Here is a 26,088-nt window from a genome sequence, read left to right as displayed (position 1 = left end):
CCAAAATGGACCAACATTTCCTTAGTTCAAAACAATGACCCTCAAGGAGAAAGAGTTTATTTGGGGGGGGGGGAACTAAACCCCTAATTAAAAGGGTCTAGAGAAATAATAAAGAGTCAAATGGAACTGACCAGGATTAGAGTTGAAATTCACCAGGATTTTTGCACAGATTGGGAAAAATGGGGTGATTGTCATTGATCATGGTTTGGAGAGGATGTTCCCCCCACCCAAAAAAAATAAGAGGTGTGTGGGGAGGGGGTGGAAACTAAGCCCCTCGTTAAAGGGGGCGAGAGAGATAAAGGGACCAATGAAACTGACCAGGTTTAGAGTTGAAATTGAGCAGGATGGATGCAGATAGGAAAAGGGGTGATTGAAATTGATCAAGGTTTGGGGAGGATGTTCTCTCCCTCCCCCCCAAAAAGGTGGGGGGGTGAAGAGAAACTTAAACCCCTAGTTAAAAGGAGCAGGAGAGATAAAGAGTCTAATTAAACTGACCAGGTTTAAAGTTGAAATTGACCAGGATGTTTGAGCAGATAGAGGGAAAAGTGGGTGAATGTCAGTGATCAAGGTTTGGAGAGGATGTCCCCCCCCCCCCAAAAAAAAGGTGTCTTTGTTGGTGGGGGTGTGAATCTCAAAACAATTTTATTAACAGAATCTCCTGTCGTCGATCCAGGTATAAAAAGAACAGGCTTCATATACTCATCACCCTTGAAACTTAACTACATTTGAACATGGTAATACAAAAAAAAGATCACACGTCTCCAACACACAAGCGCTCTGCATATTTCCAGTACGAATTCATCCACAAAATTTTAGAAACAAAGATTAGAGTTAATCTTATTCACACCTATTCCCCCTTTGTCATCTAGTCTCCAGCATGATCAACTCACAGCAAAGCTAATTAAAAGGGGGATTGAGCTATAAGGAACTTCACATACTGGATGTCACTTCCTGAAGACCTCATTAATCCTTCTTAATTATAGTGAGATGTTGTTCTTCTCCCACACCCTCGTTCATGCATTCAGAGCACCAACACTGCATTCTTAATTATCTGTTATTTTAAATGACTTAACATCAGGAAAATTGGCTGATCCAGCTATATACTAGCGGATCCAAGGATGGTCAGGAATCATACCATACAGGAGGAGTACCAGCTGAATTGGGCATGGAGGGGATTAAAGCAAACACTGAAAAGCATCCACACTTCTGTATTTCTAAAGGTCTGTGGGTAACTAATGTGACCTGCAAGTTTGTACCTACTTACTTGATAGACTTTGAACACTGACAAGCAAAGAGACAACGCAAAACGGCCGGTCAGTTCAGCAGGGCTCTTGGCAACATATGACACGTACAGCTTGAACAGCAGTCAGATATGAATATATACATTAAATACTGCTTTTAATGGAAATACCTCAAAGCACACGTTGATGACATCCTAACAAGGTAAAGGTTCTGTTCATTTCAGTGCTGCCTACAGTTGCTCTGAAGCACAGGATAACGGAGGTCTAAAGGTTACCCTACATGACATGCTTTGACAAATGAGTTAAACAATGTTATGTCTCTGCTTCCTCATCGCTGCCGCCACACTGCTGTCCATGGAGGCTGCCACAATCTTCCTTGGTTCCTTCTCCATTGTCTTCTCTCCCAGCAGCGACGCCCTCAGATGCACCATTATCTTCAGAAAGCTGAACTCCTTTGGGTAACTGGACACTGGTTACTGAAGAATCTGCATCCGAGGCGGTTTTTGGTGCATCAGGATCGCCTATGAACGCCTGCCAGCCCTTCAGTCTCTCTTCCTGTTCTCTGGAAGTCTCTTCAACCTGATAATCTGTGACACCATCCCACGTTTCGACACATAGCTGACGTCCACCAAACCATCGCCCATCAAGTGCCTGTTTGCAGACATCACCCTCTTCTGCCTCTTGAAAGGACACAGATGCAACACCATCTGGGTGCCTATCAAATATGATGACTCTCTTTACTTGTCCAAATTTTTCACATTCTGTTCGAAGATCTTCTCTGATCTCATTCAGCACTAAAGGGTCCTCCTCAAAGTCTTCCGGGTGGAACATGATCCTGATGATGATGACACGCTCCTGCCGTAGGCGAACACTTCCCTCTTTCTTCTCTGGCCTCCAATTCAGCTGTTTCTGTTGCTGAGAGTTTCTTCTTATAGACTTTGCATTTCTTCTTCTTCTTGCTAGCGTCGAACTCCCCCTCCGTTGAAAGTGTGCAACTTCCACCTGCAGTTGGTAGCCTCTAATGTCGTTTTCATCCAGAAGTGTCAAAGCAAGCTCCACAGATTCTCTCTTTAAGTAGCAACAGAGTCCGTCTCCTTTAAGGTTTCCTTCTTTGTCTTTGTAAAGCTTAATTTTAGGTTCTTCTGTCTGAGGATCGCGCATAATGATGCCACATTTGGACATCACCTGTACAAACTCCTCTTTTGTGGTGTCTGGTGGTAAACCGGTCACATATACATGAGTGTTGTATATGTGGTGGCGTTGGCAGGGGGTGGCAATCGGTCCAGCAAACCCACCCCCTACCCTCCCAGAGCCAGCCCCGGACTGGGGCGCTGTCCAAGCTGGTGGCGCCAGGCTCCAGGATGAAACCCCCTCCAACTTTGCTCTGGCTGCCGAGGAGGAGGAGGAGGAAGGTGGGAAGGAGAAGCTTCCAAAGGAATCCGCCGGCAGACAAAGGCTGGTCACTCCACGCCCAGCCTGGGCGCACCTCCCCTTGCAGCAGCCCTCTCCAATCTGGGCGCGCTCCGCCTCCCCAGCCAGGTCCGCCTCCTTGCCTCTCCTTCCCCCTGCATCTCCCCAGCGGAGCCAGGATCGGGGCCCTCGCCCCGCTCCCCAATGCCGCAGGCACTCCACAAGAGAGGAGGTCAACTTCCAGCTCTCCTGGACAAGGGTGCACAGAAGGAGAGCCTGGAGGGCCAGCCTGGAGGAGAAAGGAGTGGCCACTGTGCCGGACGGAGGTCCAGCTGAGCTGCTCTGGGGCTCTTGGGTTGCTAGGCAGCCAGCCTGACCCCCCCCCTTCCCCAGCTTGGTCCTGAAGTCCCACCAGGCAGCCTTCCCTCTCGGCCTCAGTCTTCCCCATCTGGAATATGGGCATAGCTGAACTGTGCAGGGGTCGCCAGGCCCCTCACCCTGCAGAATCCTGGAGGGCACCAGGATGAGGTCTCTTGTCATCTGGTGTGCTCCCTGGGGCATTTGGTGGGCCGCTGTGAGATACAGGAAGCTGGACTAGATGGGCCTCTGGCCTGATCCAGTGGGGCTGTTCTTATGTTCTTAACTACAATTCCCAGGAAGTCTTGCAGGTCTCTTGTTGTCTGGTGTGCTCCCTGGGGCATTTGGTGGGCCGCTGTGAGATACAGGAAGCTGGACTAGATGGGCCTATGGCCTGATCCAGTGGGGCTGTTCTTATGTTCTTATGTTCTTAATCTCAGCAGCTGCAGCAGCCACCCCACCCCCAGGAGCAGGCGGGCGTTTTCACCCCACAGGGCTGTGTTGAAATATCTCTAGCCTATTGAAAGTTATAGCCCAAAAAACCAGAGTGGGGACGGGGAGGGCAATAGTACATCACCTTGCCCACTGCCCCGGGGTGTTGCCCCGCCCACTGCATGGGAGGAGGTCCATCAAAGGGGTGAGGTGCTGGCCTTCTGCACCAGGTGACCCAAACCCTAGTGACACCACTGGCCATGAGCTCAATAGGTCACCTTCACTAGCCCCTTCTGCTCAGTCACAAAGCTACTTCCCTTGCTATACCCCCTACCCAAAAGGCACAGCAAAGCTGCCTTTTCTTCACATACTTGTACTGGTCCCCACCCCCTGATGAGTAGCTCATTCCAACCCCAGTGAAGGGCCTGGACCCAAATCCTCAGAGCCGGGGCTACCCACCGGCCACCTGCCTGACAAGGGCCGGGTTTGCTCATCCCCGCCACATACGCTATTATAAAAGAAGCAGGCAGCTTAAGATCTCAACCCAAATCCTTGCCCAAAGTCTGAGCCAATACAGCAGAGAGCTAGCGCAACCCCCCCCCCCAGCTAAATGGAGCCTCCCAGTTCCCAAGCAGTCTACCTGTGAGGACCAACTGTGGAAGAGGGTTTGTGGTGTGTCCTGGAAGTGCCAGCTGGCGTGCCCTTGAAAGTAGGATGCTGAATGAGAGGAGTCTAAATCCTTGTCTTGCCTATGAACCCCCCTCCCCCGCATGTCATATATTTTGTAACTTAAGAGCAGCACGCTTGATATGATGACTCTGGGGATTTCTAGATCTGGTTGTTTCTTGGTCGCCTGCCTGGACACGCTCTGGAATAATTAGTTGCACAGCTGGCTTGCGGTGACAGGCCTCTCGATTTCAGGGCTGCTTTGTTCAAAGATCAGCCCCAGATGAAGCCCGGGGTGGCCTCCCCTCTCAGCAGATCTGACTGTACAGATCCATCTCGAGATACCTCCAGGTATCGGACAGCGAACCGGCACAGCAAAGCTGCCTTTTCTTCACATACTGAACTGTTCCCCATCCCCAATAGGACTCTCCGAATAGTGCTCCTGCTGTGTACGTTGCTGTGGGGCAGAAATGGCTTAATTCCCACGAGCTTCCAGCTTGAATGACTTGCTAAAAGAGGTTGGGTAGATGCAGGGAGCTCTCTAAGTGGCTCGCACAACCACACTTGCTACATGGAGCCTCCATGTTCCCAAGCAGTCTACCTCTGAGAGCCAAGTGTGGGTGACAGTTGTTTATATGTATTTTTATATCTATCTATAGATATAAAAATATAAATCTATCTATAGATATCTATCTATAGATATCTATCTATAAGAACATCAGGCCATCAGGCCCCACTGGATCAGGCCAAAGGCCCATCCAGTCCAGGCACAACCTTCGAACACCAGGGAGCACACAAGACAACAGACAAAATAGATCTGTCTGTCTGTCTGTCTGTCTGTCTGTCCCTCCCATATCTATCTATCTATCTATCTATCTATCTATCTATCTATCTATCTATCTATCTATCTATCTATCTATCTATCTATCTATCCTCCTTCAGGTGAGCTTTACATGTATATAAAGCTGAGAACCTCACAAGTGGCCACCTTCTCAAGCAAAGTACTGAGCCCCTTCATGTGCTCTGGCTACAGCCCAGTGGCACAGCTAAGGACAGCAGGAGGGGGTCAATTTCCAGGGTGCCACACACCAGGTGGGCGACACACCAACCACAGCCAAGATGGTGGCGGCCAGCACGCACCCTTCTCTAACAGCTGCTAACCGATCACGGTCTGTGGCCACTCACCGCCCCCTTGCTCTGCTTCCCCTGGTCAGGTTGTGTCGTGTGTCCCCCAAGCCGAGGTCAGTATGTCACCCCCAGAATTGACATTGGCAGGGAGATTGAAGTCTCTATTGACCCGATATGGTTTCGATAACCAGGATTGTGCAAGATTAACACACTGCAAAAAAAGCCATCTCGGGACACTGGTATCAAAATGCGGGCACAGGCCTAACCAGGTCTACTCAGAAGTAAGTCCTTTTTTGCTCAATGGGGCTTACTCTCAGGAAAGTGTGGTTAGGACTGCAGCCTGCATTTTTGGGTGGTGTTTTACCAAGGTGCAGGAGCATGCTAAAACACCTTGCTAAAACCTTTAGCCTTGCTAAAACACCACACCAAAAGAATCTGGCTATATGTGACAATGCCACGGCCACCTTTCTGAGAAGGTTTCTCAGTGCGCATTGCTAATACTGGGGGGAGGGGGATGATGCAAAAGAGCTGGGCGCTGTGGCAAACTGCCCACGCACCAATCCTGCAATTAATTTTAGACACTCTCCTAGTAAAACTGCAACAGGAGGCAGCGTGAAGCGGAGGAATAATAAATGATGGTTCATTCCCCCCCTTTTTTTTACAATGTATATGCTAACTCAAAGAAGAGCCTGCAGTCCCAAGAGAGGGAAACACACACACACACACACACACACAGAACACACACAGGGAATCGCACAAGGAGGCAAGCCGGTGAAGTGCCACAGAGGGGCCGTGGCGTAGGCATTCCCCAAAGGACGACCAACCAAGAACTGCCAGGCTGCCAAGCCCTCCCCGTGGAAGGAACCTCCAAGCCTTGCTCCTTCCCAGATTGAGCTCATTAGTTCCAACCAGCGGATCCATTAGTGACACTGGCAATTAAGTGTGTAAAGGGGAGGCTGTGCGTGGCTGTCTCTTGCCCTGGGAGGCCCCACTGCCTGTGGGATGTGGTGCCGATCCCCGTGGCGGAGGGACGTGGGAGGGGGGCCTTGCCATTTGCATCTTTCTCCCTAACAGATCTCTCTGCGAATAAATGCAGGAGTGGATTGTGGACCCCGCTGGAGCTCCTGCAGCAAAGGACGGAGCATTGGGTGGGTGGGTAGGTTGGGTGTAATTTAACAACTTCTCCAGTTTGGGGCATATACCTGGATAGTCAGATTCCAGTCCTGGTCTCCCCGCAGGTCCCACTGTGGAGGGTACTGGATAGTGTGGACTTAACTGGGACAAAGAATCTGTACTCTCCACACACAGATTAGCTGCCCGCGGATTCCACAGGGAGTAGAGTTGCCCCCTACCTCTCGGTACTCGCCGGATGTTCTCGGCTACCCACGGTCTCCGCGCCACCGGTGGCCATCCTGAAGCATCAGGAATCCAGTCGAGACCCTCAGCAAACCCTTGGAGACCTTCAAGATGCCCCCACCACACACGCAGAGCCCTTTAAAATGGCTGTGGGAAGCTTCAGAACACTAGCGGGTAGTTTCCTATGGCCATTTTAAAGCACTCCACACTAGCCCTTTTGAAGGCCTCTTCTTCCTTGCCGAGGGTCTCCACTGGATTTGGAGGGTCTGTGCTGCTGGCAGGTAAGTTCCCCCTCCCCCTAGCCCCATTGATCCCATAGGATCAGTAATTCCCTATCCACAGATGTGGTATCCACTGGGATTTCCAGGAACCTCACACCCCCCACGAATCACAAGAACTGACTGTGTTTCTGTGTTTGCCCACAAGCCCTTAGAAGGCCACCTTTGCTGCCCGTTCAGAAGCGAGCCAATTGCAAGGGACTCTCCCACAGTCTGGGCAATGCAAAGGAGGGAGGTTTAATGTGCACCAGCCTCCATTTCACCTCTCTGACCTCCAGCCGACATGCATCAAGGGATGCACCTCCTTGCCTTCTTATCAGCCATGCAAGTGAGGTACAGAACGGCCAGGCGTAAAGGCTGGGCATGGAGGTCTACTCCTGAGAAGGATCATTCGCTTCACATTCTCCTTTGTGGCCTCTCTGTGGGGATCCTGCTGCCAGGAACTGGCTCCTGGGATAAATGAGCTTATCCAGCAGTTTCTTCTGTGGTCTTGGAGTTCAGCTGCCCACCAGCTTCCTCTGGAGCCCAATCCTGCCTCCTTCCAGACACCTTTCTCAGTTGGTCCACCCATCCTTTCCCCACCCAGGACTCATTCCCAAGCAGCACGAGTGCCGGGAGAGTTAGAACAGACAAAAGAAAATATTACTTTTACCCAGTGTGTAATTAATCTGTGGAACTCCTTGCCACAGGATTGCACCTGGGGATTGGACGGGATCGGAGAGATTTAGGGAGGAAAAGTCCATTGCAGTTTACAAGCCGTGATGGGTGTGTTCAACCCGCTGGTTTTAGACATAGGTTACTTCGGAATGCCAGGTGCAAGGGAGGGCACCAGGGTGCAGGTCTCTTGCTGTCTTGTGTGCTCCCTGGTAGGCCACTGTGAGATACAGGAAGTTGGCCTGGATGGGCTCTGGGCCTGATGCAGCACCTCTTTTCTTATGAACACCTAGAGCAGACCCAATTCATTTTCCCCAGGCCAGGATGCGGCCCTGTTTTCACGTGCCAAACCTGTCTTTCACCTTCCTGTTTATCAGGGCTCTTGCATTTCCTTGCCTGACAAAAATCTTGCTGTCGAAACCTGGGCTCAGGGAGGAGACCTTGGGGCGGAGAGCCTAGAGCACCCCTGCCCTGGAGATCTCCAAGCCCAGGCTTGCCACCGAGCTGTCTCTGGTCCAAAGGCGGTTTCCTCCTTTTGTCCCACAAGTCGCAAGCCGAGGTGCTTTTGCTCTTGGCACCAACACCCCAAGCGCACAGGGCCACAACAAGATCCGTAGCGAGTCAGCCCAGAGGTGCACAGCTCCAACTCTCTGCTAGGCCCTGTCACAGTTCTTGCAGATGCTCGCCCACCCTGCTTGCACCTTTGCAGTGGGTTGGAATTTACTGTGGCCAGTTGGCTGGCCCAAATGCTGGTCTGTGTGCCATCGGGTTCATTCCGGGGTCTTGAAATGTGTCTTGGTGGTCCCAAAAGGCTTCCTTAATGGGTGGCTTCCCTGGAAGGACTGCAGACCCCTTTGAAGATGACTCATCCACCCGCAGAGTGCTTGAGTGGAAGAGAAATGGCTGTTTCGAGCAGCTTCTGTAAGAATATGCTGTATATTTGATTTGTCGCCCGGAGTGGCTCACAACCCCCTAGCAGCGCCACTGCTACTGCTCAATGGAGCCCCCCTGCAAAGGGCGCCCAGGGCAGGTGTCCACCCTTGCCACACCCTAGATACACCACTGGACACACTGACCCCAAAAGAGAGCTCGTCTGCGCTGACTTTGGACAGGGGTCCAAAGACGCCTTTCGATATTTGTTTCTTGGGGAGAAAAATCAACACATCTACTCTAAAGCCAGTGGACTGTTGAAAGATACAAGTGCTGTTAAGAAGGAAAATTCAAGGCGTTCTGCCTGATCTCGTCTGATCTCGGAAGCTAAGCAGGGTCAGGCCTGGTTAGTACTTGGATGGGAGACTGTTACGTGAAAATCCCCTTTTGCCTTTCAAGTTGTGATTTTTATGTCTGGTTATGTTGTTACAATATCATGCAGGCCAAGCTTCTCATACAGGCAAAAAGAGAAGAAGACAAGTTACCCTTTTTCTCTAGGGAACCTAATCACTGTGTCTCCTGACCCAATCACGGTATGCAAACCCATTAAACCTCAACACACAGGACAATCAAGTCAAGTCAAGCTTATGGTGATCACATCCCCATCCCCCAGTCAAGGAAGAGTAAATGATTGTCTCACTCACTGTAAATCATTGTTGCTTAAGTTTCTATTATTGTATCTGATATTCCTGCTGTTTCCTTCCCAATTTCCTTTCTTCATTTTGCCTTTGTCCTTACAGAAAACAGCTTTTTAAGGATATCAGAATAAAACCTGAGCACCTCTGAGCATGTGCAGGGTGCAGTTGGATTTCCTCACTACCATACTTTGGGCCTTTGTTTGGAAGGATATGTTTTTCTCCTGCAAAGAGTAAGTGTTGCTACTTCATGGCTGCCCCAGACATCTGAGCAGTGGGTGTTTCAGTCCAGTCAGAAGTTCATTATGGGCCTTGTCACAGAGCACAACTTTCTCTGGTAAGGGAGCTGTTTGCCTCTATTGCTGTGCTCTGAACATACACAAGGCTGGCCCGACCATTCCTGCGACCTGAAGCGAAGGCTCCCCTCTCCCCTTTCACAAAGCCAGTTTCATCTGTGCTGTCCCAGTGCCAGCAGGGTGTTTTGTTTAACTGATAGCAACAAGTCTTTGTACTTCCGCACTGGGAAGAAAAGCAAAATCAAGATTAGTTCTTGTGTGTTTATAGCAAACACAAACCCCGCCCCAGTTCAGTCTCGGAAAGACACATTGCCAATGTTTCAAGCTAGTTAATTTGACCCCAGGTTGTAGATAGATGCTTTAGCTATGCCACTTGACTGGGGGGAGGCAGCAGAGCAAGTGGGTGGTGAGCTGCTGTGGGGAGGAGGTGGGTTCCTCCCAGTTTTCACTTTGAAAAAGCCTGCGTGTGATGTCAGTTCCGGTTGTGACATCACTTCTGGGGCAACATCTTGAGCTTGGCACCAGGCTACACGATCATTAGCTACGCCACTGGGATGCGAAATTTACAGCAGATTGCAATGAAAAAAACCAGAGTGAAATGTCTCCATTCTGTCAGTTACGGCCAAAAAAACGGAAAACAAAAAATGCATGGAGCCCTATGGAAAGAGAAACAGATCCCTACCACGCATTTGCTCGCGAGTAAGTGGACTTGCCTTAGTCCTTCTGAAAGGGCAGGCTGAGAGAAATCCAAGGACACCAGAATGGTCATAAGAACAGCCCCACTGGATCAGGCTATAGGCCCATCTAGTCCAGCTTCCTGTATCTCACAGCAGCCCACCAAATGCCCCAGGGAGCACTCCAGATAACAAGAGACCTGCAAGGCATTCTGGGAATTGTAGTTAAGAAGATAAGAACAGCCCCACTGGATCAGGCCATAGGCCCATCTAGTCCAGCTTCCTGTATCTCACAGCAGCCCACCAAATGCCCCAGGGAGCACACCAGATAACAAGAGACCTCATCAGCAGCATTGGCACTGGAAAATGACCTGCTTCCTGGTGCCCTTCCTTGCATCTGACATAGCCCATTTCTAAACTCAGGGGGTTGCACAGACACATGGCTTTTTCCTCCAGAAATCTGTTCAATCCCCTTTTAAAGGCATGCAGGCCAGATGCCGTCACCACATCCTGTGGCAAGGAGTTCCACAGACCGACCACACGCTGAGTAAAGAAATATTTTCTTTTGTCTGTTCTAACTCTCCCAACACTCAATTTTAGTGGCTGTCCCCTGGTTCTGGTGTTGTGAGAGAGAGCATCTCTCTATCCTCTCTATTGTTCCCATGTATAATTTTGTAAGTCTCAATCATGTCCCCCCTCAGGCAACTCTTTTCTAGGCTGAAGAGGCCGAAACGCCATAGCCTTTCCTCATAAGGAAGGTTCCCCAGCCCAGGAATCATCCTAGTCGCTCTCTTTTGCACATTTTCCATCTCCAGTATATCCTTTTTGAGATGCGGCAACCAGAACTGGACACAATACTCTAGGTGTGGCCTCACCATCGATTTGTACGGCGGCATTATAATATTAGCTGTCTTGTTTTCAATGCCTTTCCTAATGATCCCAAGCATGGAATTCGCCCTCTTCACTGCCGCCGCACATTGGGTCGACACTTTCATCAAGCTGTCCACAAGGACCCCAGGATCTCTCTCCCGATCTGTCACAGACAGCTCAGAACCCATCAGCCTATATGTGAAGTTTTGATTTTTTGCCCCTATGTGCAGGACTTTACACTTACTTACATTGAAACGCATCTGCCATTTTGCTGCGCAGTCTCCAAGTTTGGAGAGATCCCAGTTGGGATCACACAAAACTTCTTTGAGCACCGGCCTGGCTTCCCCTCGAAGAGGCACAAACGTGCTTAATGGCAAGGTTTGGATTGCCATTTTCCACGTATTCACTGACAGGCACATCAAGGCGGAAAGGTGGCCTATAAATGTGGTAAATGGCAGGGGAGGGGGGAGGAAGGACACAACATGTACCAAACCCTTCACTCTTGGCCAGGGGTGTCCATACTTCTTGGCAGGAGGGCCACATTATCCCTCTGACACTGTGTCGGGGGCCGGGAAAAAAGATAGAATTAATTTACATTTCAAATTAGAACAATTTACATAAATGAATATATTAGAGTTGGAACTTATATGAATGACTGAAGGTCTTGCCAGGAGGCAGGATGCAGACTCCATGCCCCAGCACACCTCTGTGTGCTGGCGCAGCTTCCTCCTGAGGAGGCACAAACGTGCTTGTCAGTTCATAATAAAATCATACAAAACTTCTCGGAGCACAGGCCTGGCTTCCCCTCGAGGAGGCGCAAACGCGCTTAATGGCAAGGTTCGGACTGCGCCCTTACTGTCACAGTTACCAGATACAGGTAACACAGGTGATACTTTCTCCATCAAAAGCGTTTCATAAAGAGTTTTAACCTTATCTCAGGGAGAAACTTTCTAAGTCAGACTGTGGCCGCAGTCCTTTGCACACACATCTGGCAGTAAGCCCTATTGGCTTTAATGGGACTTACTTCTGAGTAGACATGCCTAGGTGAGTGCCTAGGATTAGGCTCTGAGTCACTTAGGGATCAGTCAGATTCTAAGGCCAGCTTCATTCCCTGCTGGTTGCTGCTGACTGAGATGAGAAGAAGAGGATCCCTCCTGTTTCTTGGCTTCTCCTCCTCCAGAATGTATGTTCTGTGCCTCGCTGAGTCTGGTCAGTCAGCTGGCATCATCTCTGTGTTTCCCTGGTGCTTGAATGTTGTGTCTTTTTCATATGAAATCTATACAGTGCAGGGGAAGCACTTCAGATCTCTGACCTGCAGTTCTAACTAAGCTCATCTTTTCCAAGGGATGCACGTTCACCTTGCTGAGCTCTTGAGAACTGTCATAGTCTTATGATCATGCCCTACTGGGATGAACGGCTGAGGCAGCTTCCAGTCCAGCATGGCCCTTGCAATTCTTCAGAGAGGCTGGGCTTGATCTTTAATCTTCTCCTGTGAGATACAGGAAGCTGGACTAGATGGGCCTATGGCCTGATCCAGCGGGGCTGCTCTTATGATCTGGGGGGATAGTCACTCCTAGGCAGGGAACAAACAAAGGAGGGGGAGAGAGAAAGAGATTCCCCAAGCCTTGTCCCATTTCACTGCACACCGTTGAGAAGAGGTGACATTACGTGCTTCCATCGGAGACCCAGCCATGAGCAGCCCTCAGCTTCTAGCCCAGCCTCCTCCTCCGTGGCAGTAGGCTGAAGGGCTTTTATTTAAGGATTTTACTTTTAAACAAAAATCAGGGATCCCCCTGAAGCTCTGCTAAGCTCACACCTGGATCTCTCTCAATTGGGCTTCACACCAGGCTTTGGGACCTGAACTAGATGTCTTTAAAAGGGAACTGGACAGATTTATGGATGAAAAGTCCATCACAGGCCACAAGTCATGACTGCAACTTCTGGGCTTTAGAGGTAGCCTCTTTGACTGCCACATGGAAAGGAGTGGCACCAGGATGCAGATATGTTGTCATTTTGGGTGCTACCTGAGGCACCTGGTGGCCACTGTGAGATGCAGGAAGCTGGATTAGATGCACCTTGGCCTGATCGAGTGGGGCTCTTCTTAGGTTCTTATGCTGGGAAGTGCAACCGCAAATTGTGAATATCCATTGAAGAATGCACCTTAGGGAGAAACCAGATGAATACTGAGTGTGTGTGTGTGTGTGTGTGTGTGTGTGTGTGTGAGTGTCTGGGGAAGCTTCAGCAAGAGCTCAAGATTTATTTTCCACGAAAGATGCCCCCCTGGCTTGAAACCAAATCAGTGATCCAAGTATGGAAAGAACTTCAGAAAGAACTTAAGAACAGCCATCGTGGAGCAGATCCTTTTGTGATAAGTTAAGGCGCATCATTTATGAGACAAACCACATCAGTGCTGGGCACAGAGGGGGTGTTTCAACTGGTGCTCATAGCTGAGGGTCAAATTGCACATGACTTGAAGGCAATCAGTGGGCCCGAAGAAGGGGGTGGAGGTGTCTCTTGCTTGCCCAAAGACAGCTGAGAAGGGAATCTTGGAGCTGTGGGGGTGGGTGGGCTGGCTGGCTGGCTGGCCTGAGCACTCTGGGGAGCAAACAGCTGTTTCAAGAAACAATTTGGGAGTGGGACTATGACAAGGAGGAAGTCTGTTGAACCCCCCACTCTTGGGATCCCACAGCCCCAGCCAACCTGGTTCCCTTTGCAGCTTCATTTCAGCAGAGACGTTTCCTGGCCATGTCCTGTCCGAAGATGGCCACAGCTCCGCCTGCAGATGACAGGCTTGGGGCCAGATGCAGTTTGGTCCTGAGTGTCTGTTAGGGTGCAGTCCTAGCCAACCTTCCAGCACTGGCATAGCTGTGCCAGTGGAGCATGTGCTGCATCCTGCAGTTGGGTGGCACTCAGGGAGGCCTCAAGGTAAGGCAATGTTTGTTCTCTTACCTTACCTCAGAGTTGCAATGCCCTTCTGTCAGTGCTGGAAAATTGGTTAGGATTTCGGCCTTGAAGTCTTTACCCAGCAGAGAAGCTTAGAAATGCTTGGGGTATCACCAGAAGCTCCAGCCTGAATTCAGGCAGGAGAAAACTCTGGAATTACTCAGAGTGCAGCAAGAACTGGAATGGAAAACTTTCTTATGCGCCAAGGAATCAGGGCTGTGGGGGGAGCAAGATAAAAGAGAAGCACGGAAAGGACTTCAGGTGATGTGCAGTACAAGCTTTGCTTTCCAGAGGAGAACTCGCAGGGAGAGAAGCCACACCAGGATTTTTGCTGCGTGTAGCAGCAACTCTGCAGAGTTAGCCTGATTTTTGTGCTCTCCTCCTGATTTTTATTGCCACCACTTTTAAATTGCTGCTGCTTGCAGGGGTCACTGTGAACTGACACGCACTCTCAGTGGCGTAGCTAGAGGGGGGCAAAGCGGTAAGTTCTGCAGGTGAGGCCCCAGCGAAACTTAGTGCTTTGCACGCTGCGGTGAGACTCCCTGCCAAACTCAGCGCTCTGCGCCCCCTCCAGCTACGCCACTGCTGCCCGCGCATCCTCCTCTCCCCTTCCGAAGCCCCGCCCCCTTCTCCCTGCCTTTGCCCCCCTCCTGCACTCCCCCGACCCCCGCAGGAGGAGGGCGTGCACGGGAGGGGCTGCCAGGGTCCGGGCAGGGGGCGCGCGAGCGAACCCGACGAGCAGCCCAGGGGTCAAGGCGAGGGACGCCGAGCCCTAGAGAAGCCTCCGCCTGGCGCTGCGCCCGCGCACTTCCTGGCCAGCCCCTTCCCACGTGCGGGCTCCGCGTCTCCGGGGCGGTGGGGGCAGCCTCGCTGCGGAGGGCAGAGAAGCGGGAGTGGCAGCAGGTAGGGGGGCCAGGTGGGGGGGACTCGTCACCAGCGGCGTAGCTAGAGGGGGGCAAAGCACTCAGTCTTGCAGGGAGCCACACCGCGGAGCCTCCCTTTTGCTCCCCCGCCCGGAATGGCTCCGAAGGGGAGGCGCCGCTTGCACACCGCGGGGAGGCTCCCTGCAAGACTGAGTGCTTTGCCCCCCTCTAGCTACGCCACTGGTTGTCACTGCCTGGCGGGGGGGGGGGCTGAATCGTCTCGTTCTCTGCTCCGCAGGTGAAGGAGCCTTTGCAGGATCCTGGTCCGGAAGAGGGAGCCAAGGATGGAAGAGCAAGAGGCTGTCGCGGAACAGGGTCTCACCGCCACTGTCCAGGGTGGCAACGGCAAGACAGTCTGCGAAGGGTCTGCGCAGGAGGAGATGCTGGGTGGGGACGCAGCCAGCTCAGATGCCCAGCGCCAGCGCTTCAGGCAGTTCCGCTACCAGGATGCCAAGGGGCCCCGCGAGGTCTGCAGCCGCCTCCAGGCCCTCTGCCACCAGTGGCTGAAGCCAGAGCAGCACAGCAAGGAGCAGGTGGTGGACCTGGTGGTCCTGGAGCAGTTCCTGGCCGTCCTGTCTCCGGAAGGGGCAGGCTGGGTCAGAGGACGCAAGCCGGTGACCAGCTCCCAGGCAGCGGCTCTGGCAGAAGACTTCCTCCTGAGCGGGGCCGAGGACCAGCAGCAGGAAGGGCAGCAGGTGGGAACTGGTCATTTGTTTCCTTGCTGGTTATCCCCAGGAGCTGAGAACAAGTACAGGGTTCCCCGGGACCCTCTCCCTGAACACTTTTGGGTCGACACTTTCAGCGAGCTGTCCACAAGGACCCCAAGATCTCTCCTGATCTGTCACAGACAGAAAAATCAAATAACTAAATGGCTTCCTGTCCCAAAAGGGCTCACAGTCTAAAAAGATGCAAAACAACACCAGCAGACAGCCACTTGAAAAGACACTGCTGGGGTGAGGAGGGCCAGTTGCTCTCCCCCTGCTAAAAAAAGGAGCACCCACTTGAAAAAGTGCCTCTTTCCCTATTAGCAGGGGTATTGATCTCCTCTCCCCCTCCCTCCCTCCCTGAAACAAAACTGTTCTTTTCTTAAGAACATAAGAACAGCCCCACTGGATCAGGCCATAGGCCCATCTAGTCCAGCTTCCTGCATGCCCCAGGGAGCACACCAGATAGCAAGAGACCTCATCCTGGTGCCCTCCCTTGCATCTGGCATTCTTGTATACCTGGAAGGCAGTGAAGGCCAAAAGAGGAGACCCGACCCCCCCCCCCCGGCACTGGCAGTTCCATAGTCTCCATGCCGCTGCATCAAGGCTCCCTTGGCTGGTGGCGGGGATGGTGGATCCTGGTGTTGTGTTTGTGTTGGTGACGTAACCAGCCCCCTTCCTACTTCCATGCCATCTCTTCCCCCTCCACTGCCTCCCTGGGCTCCTTGCTGCTCTTCCAGTTGCAGGGACTGGCAGAAGCAGAACAGGATGCAGATTTCCCTGCAAGAGAGAAGGCTTCTTTGAGCACCACGCAGAGGCCGCTGTTCAGATGGATTGTGCAGGAAGAGGACAGACGAGCCCCTTCACTGGGTAAGGAATGCGGGAGTGTCTCTACTTGGACTTGCTCTCTCAACGGTGCCGGAAAATGGAGACCAATTCCCTGTCACTCTTGAACCCGGAGATTTTCACCACTTTTCTTCCCACAGCACACTGACCTCTATGGTCTGCTCTGCGGTCTTTGCCTCTTGTGATGCCACTTCTGGCTTCCAAGAGACTCTTCCAGGTTCTGCAGCTCTGTCTCTAGGCCAACTGTCTGTAGTGATGAACTGCCTGACCCTCTTCCTCTGCTGGCTCAGAGACAGGCCAGTCATGACTACAGGCAGGTGCTCTAGAAACAGAGCCACAGAACCCAGAATCAGCTGCTGTGCTTCAAACCCCTGCAGCACATCTGTGGAGCTTTCACAGCACACCAGTGTACCAAAGCACATGGCACATTGGTTGAAAATTGCTGCTCTAGCCTCTGAGAGAACATGCTTCCCTCCCTCCCCTCATTAAAAACGAGTTAGGGTGCCATCCAGGCATTCTGAGTTTGCCCAAGAGCTCATGTGGAGAGCGAAGGCATTCACACAAGTGGATGAGATGCAAAATCTGTATGAAGAATGTTTTTATTCGTATTTTATTGCATTGCATGATCTTCCGCAGCCACTAAGTGCTCAAAGCAACATGTGCAAAGCTGGGCTGTGTGGTGCGTCTGTGTCTGTGGGTCTTTGCTGGCTTTCACTGACACAGTTTTATTTTGGGGAAGAAGGGCAGGGTGGCTGCATTTCTGCTCATCTAGACTGGCTTAACGCAAGCCATAATGTGCATGTGCAACCTCCTGATTTTAGAAATGGGTTATGTCAGAATGCCAGATGCAAGGGAGGGCACCAGGATGAGGTCTCTTGCTATCTGGTGTGCTCCCTGGGGCATTTGGTGGGCCTCTGTGAGATCCAGGAAGCTGGACTAGATGGGCCTCTGGCCTGATCCAGTGGGGCTGTTCTTATCTTCTTATTTCTTATGTTCAGAGTAACTTTGGGAAGGGACTTGGCAACACCCACAGAAAACACCTACCTTAGGAAACAAGAAGGATTTTGCCTCCCAGAGGGAAGGACCAGTCTGGGAATGATACAGTACGTTCTGGGCGTGCTAAGTGCTTCATGGGTACTGCCTTGATGTACTCTTTATGCCAGCCCTGTAAAGTGAGTCAGTAGTATTACTCCCATATTGCTGAAGGGGCGGAGTGAGAATGGGAGGAAGGAGCTTGCATGAGAAATTCAGGGCAGAGGAGAGATTTGGGTTCAGGAAGTCTTAACTGGCCACTCAGACTCCTGGCAACGAGGTGGGCAGTGTGAAGGATTTGAGCCGTCCCAGTGCAGGATTCTCTCAGCTTTCGCCATAGTCGGTGGAGGAAGATGAAGCAGGTCTTCCTCGGGTGACTATAGTGATTAGAGAGGTCTGTGAGGAGGAAGTGAGTGGCTTCGAGCTGCAAAGGAAGGGACCCATGCCTCGAAGAGGGCCTGGCAGCAGCAGTCGAGATACAGTCAGCTTCCCAGCTCCTGTGTTTCCCCCGCAGGCCGTGGATTAAGCCACTGTGGACCTTCTCTTTGTGGTGAAGCAGAAACGGAGACTGCTCGGCAGGAGCAGGTAGGAGAAGACTGGCTAGATGGAGTGGGGGTGGGGGTGGTGCCCACCCTCTTCCCCTGCTAGTGCTGGTGCATCTCTCTAGGCCTGAGTGAACCTACCTCTTTCCCTCTGGGTCCCTCAAAGCCGCCCACTAGGAAGGCCGCAAAGGCCACTGGTGATGCTTTGGATTCTGTTGGAGGACTTCCAGCCGCCTCCCGTCCCCTGGGACCTGATGTTACCTGTGAGGGGCTAAAGTTCTCTTCTTCTCCTCCTTCTCCGCTCAGGGCCCAGTGACCTTCATGGATGTAGCCGTGTCTTTCACCAAAGAGGAGTGGGCTCTGCTAGACCCAGACCAAAGATTCCTGTACAGGGAGGTCATGCTGGAGACCTTTGGGATTGTGGCCTCTGTGGGTGAGGCTGCTTCCTTCCTTCCTTCCTTTATTTATTTATTTGATTTATACTCCGCCTTTCTCCCCGAAGGGCACCCAAGGCGGCTAACAATCAACAGATTGTATGGTTGGCAACCTTCAATCTCGAAAGACTATGGTATAAGCCTACAGCACCTGGCATTCCCAGGCGGTCTCCCATCCAAGTACTAACCAGGCCTGACCCTGCTTAGCTTCCAAGATCAGATGAGATCAGGCATGTGCAGGGTAAAATACAATATAAAATACAAATAAAAACATTATAAAACAATTAAAAACAAACAATACGAACTATACACAGTCAGCAGTAAAACGCACAGTAAAAACATTAAATTAATAAAAGCAGCCAACATAAGGCCTCAAAGGCTTTCCTAAATAAAAAAGTCTTCAGGCCTCGTAGTTAATAGTGAAGAGACTGTCCTCAATTCAAAGGGGAGGGAATTCCATAGTGCAGGTGCCACCACCGAAAAGGCCCTGTTTCTGGCCGCCGTCCCCTTCGCCTCTCTTACTGGAGGCACAGTCAACAGGGCCCCCTCTGATGACCTCAGAGAACGAACCGGACTAAGTGGGAGAAGGCGGTCTCTCAGATATGCTGGTCCCAAGCCGTTTAGGGCTTTAAAGGTCAAAACCAGCGCCTTGAATTCAGCCTGGAAACGAATAGGCAGCCAGTGCAGCTGCCGGAGCAGCGGCGTGACAGAGTCAAACCGCTGACCTCCAGTAACTGCACGAGCCGCTGCATTCTGCAGTAGCTGTGGATTCTGGACCATCTTCAGGGGCAGCCCCACGTCGAGCACATTACAACTAAGTGCTCAAAGCAACTGACCCTTTCCTGTCACTTACTGTCTGTGTGCTGCAGGAATTCCTCCTGGAGGTTGGATTGTATTTCTCTAGTCACTTACTGGTGGTTCTAACACCCAAGTTAGCTGCTATTCTGAGCAGCAAATACAAGGCACTGTATGTGACACCCCAAAGAAATAGCAGTGAGACATCTAACAACTTGCAGCTCCATTTTTGAGGCTGGCAGGATTGTGGGGTCCTACAGCTTCTTGGTGGCCCTTTCTCAGAGCTGCGTAAGGTGGTGTCAGACTGCGATGTCAGAGGTGGCCCTGCGGGGGAACTGGGCTGACCTAAGAAGGAACCTCCCTCCCGGAACGGGACTCCTCTCCCCAGCACAGTGACTGGGAAGTGCAGGGCTGGCTTCCTTCTTGGGACTGTGTTCCTGGTGGGATTTCGGAGTGTGCTTGTAGGACTGGCTGCACCTTTGGGAGAGCCCTTTGGTGGGTCCCATTTGCCAGACCTCTTTATCGCCCCCTAACCCCACTTGCATTGACTTCACCAGTGCAGAGAACGTCACAGCCTGGAGCAGTTGCTCCGACTTGCTCTTCTGGGCAGCTCCTGCTTCCTGCTACCCTGGCAGATCATGAGCTCAAGCCGGAAGCGGCAGGTGGGTGAACGGCAAGGGTGCCAGGAGCAAGGCCCGCCTTCTGCTCTCCTTCCCCCCAGCCTGTCTTCAGCCGGCCGGCCTGGGTGAGCAGCAGCAGCCTCTTGCTTGCCTGGGCAGTGGCTGCTCTGAGCTGTGCTGTTCAGTTGGAGCAGGGGGAGGAATTGCAGCTGGCAAAGGGAGGAAGCCTGGAGCTGCTGGGAGCAGTGGCCACAGCCCCTCCCTCTCCCTCTCCTTCTTCCGGTGGCTGCAGCAGCTTCTCTGGGAGTGGCTGCCTGTCTCCTCATCCAAATGGGCTAGAGAGCAGCCAGGCTGGGGAGGAATCATCAGGTCAGATCAGAGGCAGGAGTTCAGAGCTCTCCTCGTCCCTCCTTTTCTCAGATCAGAGAAGAGAGGAGGGCATAACGCTTGGTTTGCAGTTCTGTCAATAACAGGTATTGAGAAAGTGCCCGGGGCAACTCTCTCTCTCTTCTCTCCAAAGAAGGACTTCTGGCTCCCCAAACGGACCTGGTCTCCTGGCTGGCAGAAGTGGCCAGAGATCCCCACGCCCCGAACTCTGAGGAAGGACAGCAATCGTCAGGTTCCACTCAGTCATGTGTTGAGAGCCTTGGTAAGAATGGAATAGCAGCCCTGGGGGGCACATCCAGTCCAGGGTTGTGTTTCCCACAGAGGCGATCAGGTGCTCCAGCAGGAGACCTACAAGCAGGGAGAGAGGCAGTCCCTCGCCCACCACTGCTGGGCTTCAGGGGATCAGCTGCCACTGAACCTGGAGAGAGCATTTTGCCCTCATGCCTGGCACCCAGTGATAGGCCTCTGCTCCTCCCCGAATGTGCGCAGTCACCTCTGAAAGAATGGAAGAGTAGCCCTGGGGGGCACATCCAGTCCAGTGTTGTGTTTACCAAGATCCAGGTCTACAGAGCTTGCGTCCTGAGTACACTTCTGTACTGCAGCGAGTCATGGACTCTTCGCTCACAACAGGAGAGGAAACTGAGCGCTTTCCACATGCGCTGCCTCCGACGCATCCTCGGCATCACCTGGCAGGACAAAGTTCCAAACAACACAGTCCTGGAACGTGCTGGAATCCCTAGCATGTATTCACTGCTGAAACAGAGACGCCTGCGTTGGCTTGGTCATGTTGTGAGAATGGATGATGGCCGGATCCCAAAGGATCTCCTCTATGGAGAACTCGTGCAAGGAAAGCGCCCTACAGGTAGACCACAGCTGCGATACAAGGACATCTGCAAGAGGGATCTGAAGGCCTTAGGGATGGACCTCAACAAGTGGGAAACCCTGGCCTCTGAGCGGCCTGCTTGGAGGCAGGCTGTGCAGCATGGCCTTTCCCAGTTTGAAGAGACACTTTGCCAACAGTCTGAGGCTAAGAGGCAAAGAAGGAAGGCCCATAGCCAGGGAGACAGACTAGGGACAGACTGCACTTGCTCCCGGTGTGGAAGGAATTGTCACTCCCGGATTGGCCTTTTCAGCCACACTAGACGCTGTGCCAGAACCACCTTTCAGAGCGCGATACCATAGTCTTTCGAGACTGAAGGTTGCCAATACCTCTGAAAGTCTTCAGAATTAGTGGTCTTCCCCACATCTTGCGGCAGCAAATTCCACAGGTCAGGCCTGTGTTGTGCAGTGTGAAGAAGTCCCTCCTTTGTCATCCTAGAACACCTGCCAGTCAATTTCACTGGTTGGCAGCCTTCAGTCTCGAAAGACTCTGGTAGAAGCCTACAGCACCCGGTAAATGGGCTATGTCAGAAGGCCAGATGCAAGGGAGGGCACCAGGATGAGGTCTCTTGTTATCTGGTGTGCTCCCTGGGGCATTTGGTGGGCCACTGTGAGATGCAGGAAGCTGGACTAGATGGGCCTATGGCCTGATCCAGTGGGGCTGTTCTTATGGTCCACCTTGCTTGGTATTCTCCATTTTAACTGGGAGCAGCCCACCAGGGCCTCATGCAGAGCTCTTTTTCAGCCTTGGTGTTGAGCTCCTTCAACAGGAAGTGCCGGGGGGGACGGGGGAAAAGGGCATCTGTTTCCAGGCCGTGCATCCAGAGCTCTTTATACTTCACCACATTGGCTATCAAGTAACACCAGTCATTTTTGGTATCTGCTTCCCTACAGACTCTTCTGTTCACACTGCAGTGAATTGATCTTGTTCCCCTGTACGAGGCATTAAGAACATAAGAACATAAGAACAGCCCCACTGGATCAGGCCACAGGCCCATCTAGTCCAGCTTCCTGGATCTCACAGCGGCCCACCAAATGCCCCAGGGAGCACACCAGATCACAAGAGACCTCATCCTGGTGCCCTCCCTTGCATCTGGCATTCTGACATAACCCATTTCTAAAATCAGGAGGTTGCGCATACACATCATGGCTTGTACCCCACATTGTTCATCCCTCATCTGTTTATTGCTTTGTTCCTTCAGGTGGTGAAGAGGGGAGAGAGAAAGAGGGTGAACAGCAGAACAGTGAAGCTGAATCAAGACAGAGGAGGAGGGAGACATCCATTTCTTCTGCATTCCATGGAATTCCAGTCCAAGAAGACTGCCCCGCAGCAAACTCCCCCCTAACTGCCAAACTCTTTAGCAATCAAGAATGCCCAAGTGGCCATCGTGAAGTTCCAGAGGAGGAGAGACTTTCAGAATGCACTGAGTATGGAGAGAACTTCAGTCAGAGGGAAGATCTTGGCTCATATCAAAGAATCCACAATGAAGAGAAGTCCTACACAAACTCCAGGAGTGGGAAACAGTTCAGTCACAGCCCAGACCTTGAATGGCATCCAAGGGTCCGTGCTGATGACAAACCTTTTATATGCTCAGAGTGTGGAAAGAGCTTCAGTCGGAGCATAAATCTTACACTGCATCAGAGAATCCATAGACAGACAATACCGCTACATGCATGCTCAGAGTGTGGGAAGAGCTTCAGTCACAGCGTGCAGCTTAAAGCGCATCGAAGAAGCCACACAGAAGAGATGCCATATAAATGCTCTGAGTGCGGAAAGAGTTTCGGTCATGGCATAAGCTTTACTTTACATCAAAGAATTCATACAGGGGAGAGACGACATACGTGCTTGGAATGTGGAAAAAACTTCAAGCATAGCACATGCCTTAAATCACGTGAGGGAAGCCACCCAAATGAGAAGACCTGCAGATGCTCTGAGTGTGGGCAGCCGTTCAGTCACAGCCCAGACCTTAAATGGCATCCAAGACTGTGCACAGGAGAGAAGCTGCATCAGTGCTTGGAGTGTGGAAAGAGCTTCAGACGCGGCACAAGTCTTATTTTGCATCAAAGAATCCACGCAGGGCCAAAGCCATATAAGTATCTGGAATCTGGAAGGAACTTCAGGCAGTTCTTGGGTCTCACTGAAGGACCTTCACAAGGATGAATGTGATGAATAAAATGCCTGGAACTTTGGAAGACCTTCCAATGGCACATAGACCTCTATGCTGAAGGACTCACATGTAAGAGGAAGTGCATTTTTAAATCAAGGCATTCTTTCAAAGATCAACTCTATAAATGTGCAAAAACTGACAGGAAGCTTCCTCCGTTGGAGCCAACATCTTAATGTGTCTTGAAAGTGGGCTCTTGTATGAACCCCTGTGATGAATTCCTGCTTCCCTCCATGCAACAGTACGAATCAAAATGGCCATGAAGATAGAGGCATGTGCAGAATGTCCTGCTCCAGGGGTGTTTTGTTGGCCAGAGAGCCTCTGAGAGCCTCTTTCATCTGCCTGACCTCTGTCCACTCTTGCAAGGGTCACTGGAGGAAACAATATCGCACGGTCTACCTTTTCACTCGCTCTTTGAGCAGAATGAGGCTGAGGAAGGGGATCTGGAAAAGGTGCCAGAGAGTGCTACCCACGTGATTAGAGAGCTGGAGGACTTTCCTTATGTGCTTTTGGGGTTGGGGGACAACATGATTGAGACTCCTGCAGTTACGTCTGGTGGAGAGAGAAGCTTTTCTTCTCTCGCGATACCAGAACCAGGCTGGCTCATCCAGTGAGGCTGAGGGGTGAGAGATTTAGAATGGACAAAAGGAGGGGTTTCTTGTGGATTTCGCTGCCACCAGCCAGGATGGTGGACATTTCTTGAATGGCTTTAAAGGGGGAGTCCGGGAGGAGAGGCCTGTGACTGGCTTTTAGTCATGCTGGCCGTGGACTCCCCCTGGCTTCAGCAGCAGCCACCTGCCTCTGTATCCACTCGGGAGGAGCAGTGCTGTGAGAAAAGCCCCTTATTCTCTTGCCGGTGGGCTTCCCAGAGGCAGCTGCTGGGCCTTTATTTATCCAATGAGGACAAAAGGACACACACACCCTGCAACATGTTCCTCCCTCCACAGTACTGAGAGAAATAACCTTGTGGTTTTGTGTGTCTACGGGGCAACTGCTCATTTCCCTCCTGCCAACCTCCTTACCAGACCTATCAACAATTTTGTTCATGAAGTATGTGCAAGTCTTCTCTGTGTAACTCAGACCTCCTGCTGCCCAAGCCAGGGCGCTTCTATACTGCCTGAATTTGGGTGGTACACATGTACCCATGGGAAGGAGAACAAGCAGGCACACTGCAGTGAGGGGGGCGAGAGGAAGGGGTTGCAGGGTGGCTTTTAAAGTTTAGAGGGAATGCCACACTTGCAAGGGAAGGGAAGGGAGGAGGAGGACTTCTGGTCTGCCTGCCCTCCCTTCCCAACCCCAGATGGCCTGAGTCTTGCTCACTTGTAGTGGGGGAGGAGGAATGTGGCTTTTGGCTGCTGCAGGCTGGAGGGCAGTGGGGGGCCCAAGTTCCCACGCCTCCCCCCACCTGCCCTTTTGCAAGCTGCCTCATAGCACATTGCTGCTGGCTCAGCCATTCGCTCACCCGCCCACAAGAGGAGGGATGGATACACCGGCTGGTTGGTGGGGGGGGCTGTCCTGAGTGTTGCAGCTGGAGCGTGCTGCATGGACAAGTAGAAAAGGCCTGGCAGGCCTCTTTGCAAGCACTGAGCAACACCCTTCAGCTGGGGGGAGCAGTGCGATCAGGTGCATGCCCCACTCCCCTCCCCTGCACTGGGCTGCTGTCCTCACACTTTTTATGCACGGGGTCTGGGAGCCACTTTGGGACAGCCTTCTATTAAGTGTTTCCTCGGGGGTAAGTCCAGGATGGGTTTCCCCCTCGTGTCTGGGGCTGGCCTTTCCCCCTTTGCTTCTGGGGTTTGCAACCCTGCAGGGAGCCTGATCAGACCCTTAGCGGGTTGGCTGGCAACCTTCAGTCTCCAAAGACTATGGTATTAGCCTACAGCACCCGGTATTCCCAGGCGGTCTCCCATCCAAGTACTAACCAGGCCTGACCCTGCTTAGTTTCCGAGATCAGACGAGATCGGGCATGTGCAGGGTAACCCTTAACTCGGAACTGAATCTCTCAGTGTCGTAACCCACAAATGATCCAATTACAACAGAAACATCCCCTGTGAAATGCTTCTTCTTCTTCTTCTCTGCAAAGCAGAAGTGGCTTTCAGGAAGGACTGACTTCAACAAGGGAGGGGCAATTGGGGAGGCGGACAGGCAGCAGGGTGGGGAAAGACCTCTACTTGGAACCCTTGGGAGCCAGCCCCCCCCCCCCAGTTAGGGAGATGATGTCAGCCTAGAGAGGTCACTGAACTGGTTGACAGTTGACTCCATCATGGTCAGGGATAAGTAACGCAGGTTAAACTGTGTCAGTCGTCCTCCTTCGGACATCAGGTGCGCCTGTCTTATACCCATCCAGAGGACTGTGAAATGGGGCCACCCAAAGATCAGGTGGGTCTTTCTGCACATGGGGAGGGGGTCCCTCCAGGTATGCAGTGTGTGGTTGTGCATTCAAATCCTGAAAGGCTTCTGGTGCTCCTTCCATTAAGTCTCACAAACAGGTTTTCTCCAGCACACACCTGCGCAAGTGTGTGTCGCTCAGATGAGCAAGTAATATCTAAAATATATAAATTGCTTTTGAAATTTGAAACAGAACATGAACAGGTCAAAGAATGCATTATCCAGTGGGAGAAAAATGTGGGCCATGAACTCTCAATGGACAGATGGGAGAAACTATGGATAAAACAAATAAAATTTACTCTTGAATGTTAACATTAAGGAAAATATATATAAGATGATTTATCACTGGTATGTGACACCAAGTAAATTAGCCAAAATGTATGAAACTGTTACCTAATTACCTGTCTTGGACCCCCTTCTTTCCTCCCAAAGTAACCTGTAACAACCATCAATACAGGACAGAGGGAAGGGGCAGAACGAAGACAGGCAAAGTATGAGCTTAA

The 26,088-nt window shown here is 51.7% G+C and overlaps 1 protein-coding gene and 3 pseudogenes across 1 annotated transcript; 1 reads left to right on the top strand and 3 right to left on the bottom strand.

Moving 5' to 3' along the window:
* Positions 1-1,553: 1,553 nt before the first annotated feature.
* Positions 1,554-2,417, bottom strand: LOC136639200 (17S U2 SnRNP complex component HTATSF1 pseudogene; annotated as a pseudogene).
* Positions 2,418-9,218: 6,801 nt separating this feature from the next.
* On the top strand, positions 9,219-23,897 carry LOC136639199 (zinc finger protein 773-like). The gene is made up of 7 exons (XM_066613202.1): positions 9,219-9,320; positions 15,032-15,488; positions 16,238-16,367; positions 17,890-17,960; positions 18,224-18,350; positions 20,287-20,415; positions 22,235-23,897. The coding sequence occupies exons 2-7, from the start codon at positions 15,078-15,080 to the stop codon at positions 23,191-23,193; spliced, it is 1,827 nt and encodes a 608-aa protein (XP_066469299.1). The 5' UTR covers positions 9,219-9,320; positions 15,032-15,077; the 3' UTR covers positions 23,194-23,897.
* On the bottom strand, positions 18,491-18,610 carry LOC136642274 (5S ribosomal RNA; annotated as a pseudogene).
* A 1,173-nt stretch (positions 23,898-25,070) lies between the features above and the next one.
* Positions 25,071-25,184, bottom strand: LOC136643171 (5S ribosomal RNA; annotated as a pseudogene).
* Positions 25,185-26,088: the final 904 nt, after the last annotated feature.

Source organism: Tiliqua scincoides, chromosome 2, assembly GCF_035046505.1.
Source record: "Tiliqua scincoides isolate rTilSci1 chromosome 2, rTilSci1.hap2, whole genome shotgun sequence".
Taxonomy (NCBI): domain Eukaryota; kingdom Metazoa; phylum Chordata; class Lepidosauria; order Squamata; family Scincidae; genus Tiliqua; species Tiliqua scincoides.
This window is presented reverse-complemented; position numbering and strand designations above follow the sequence as displayed.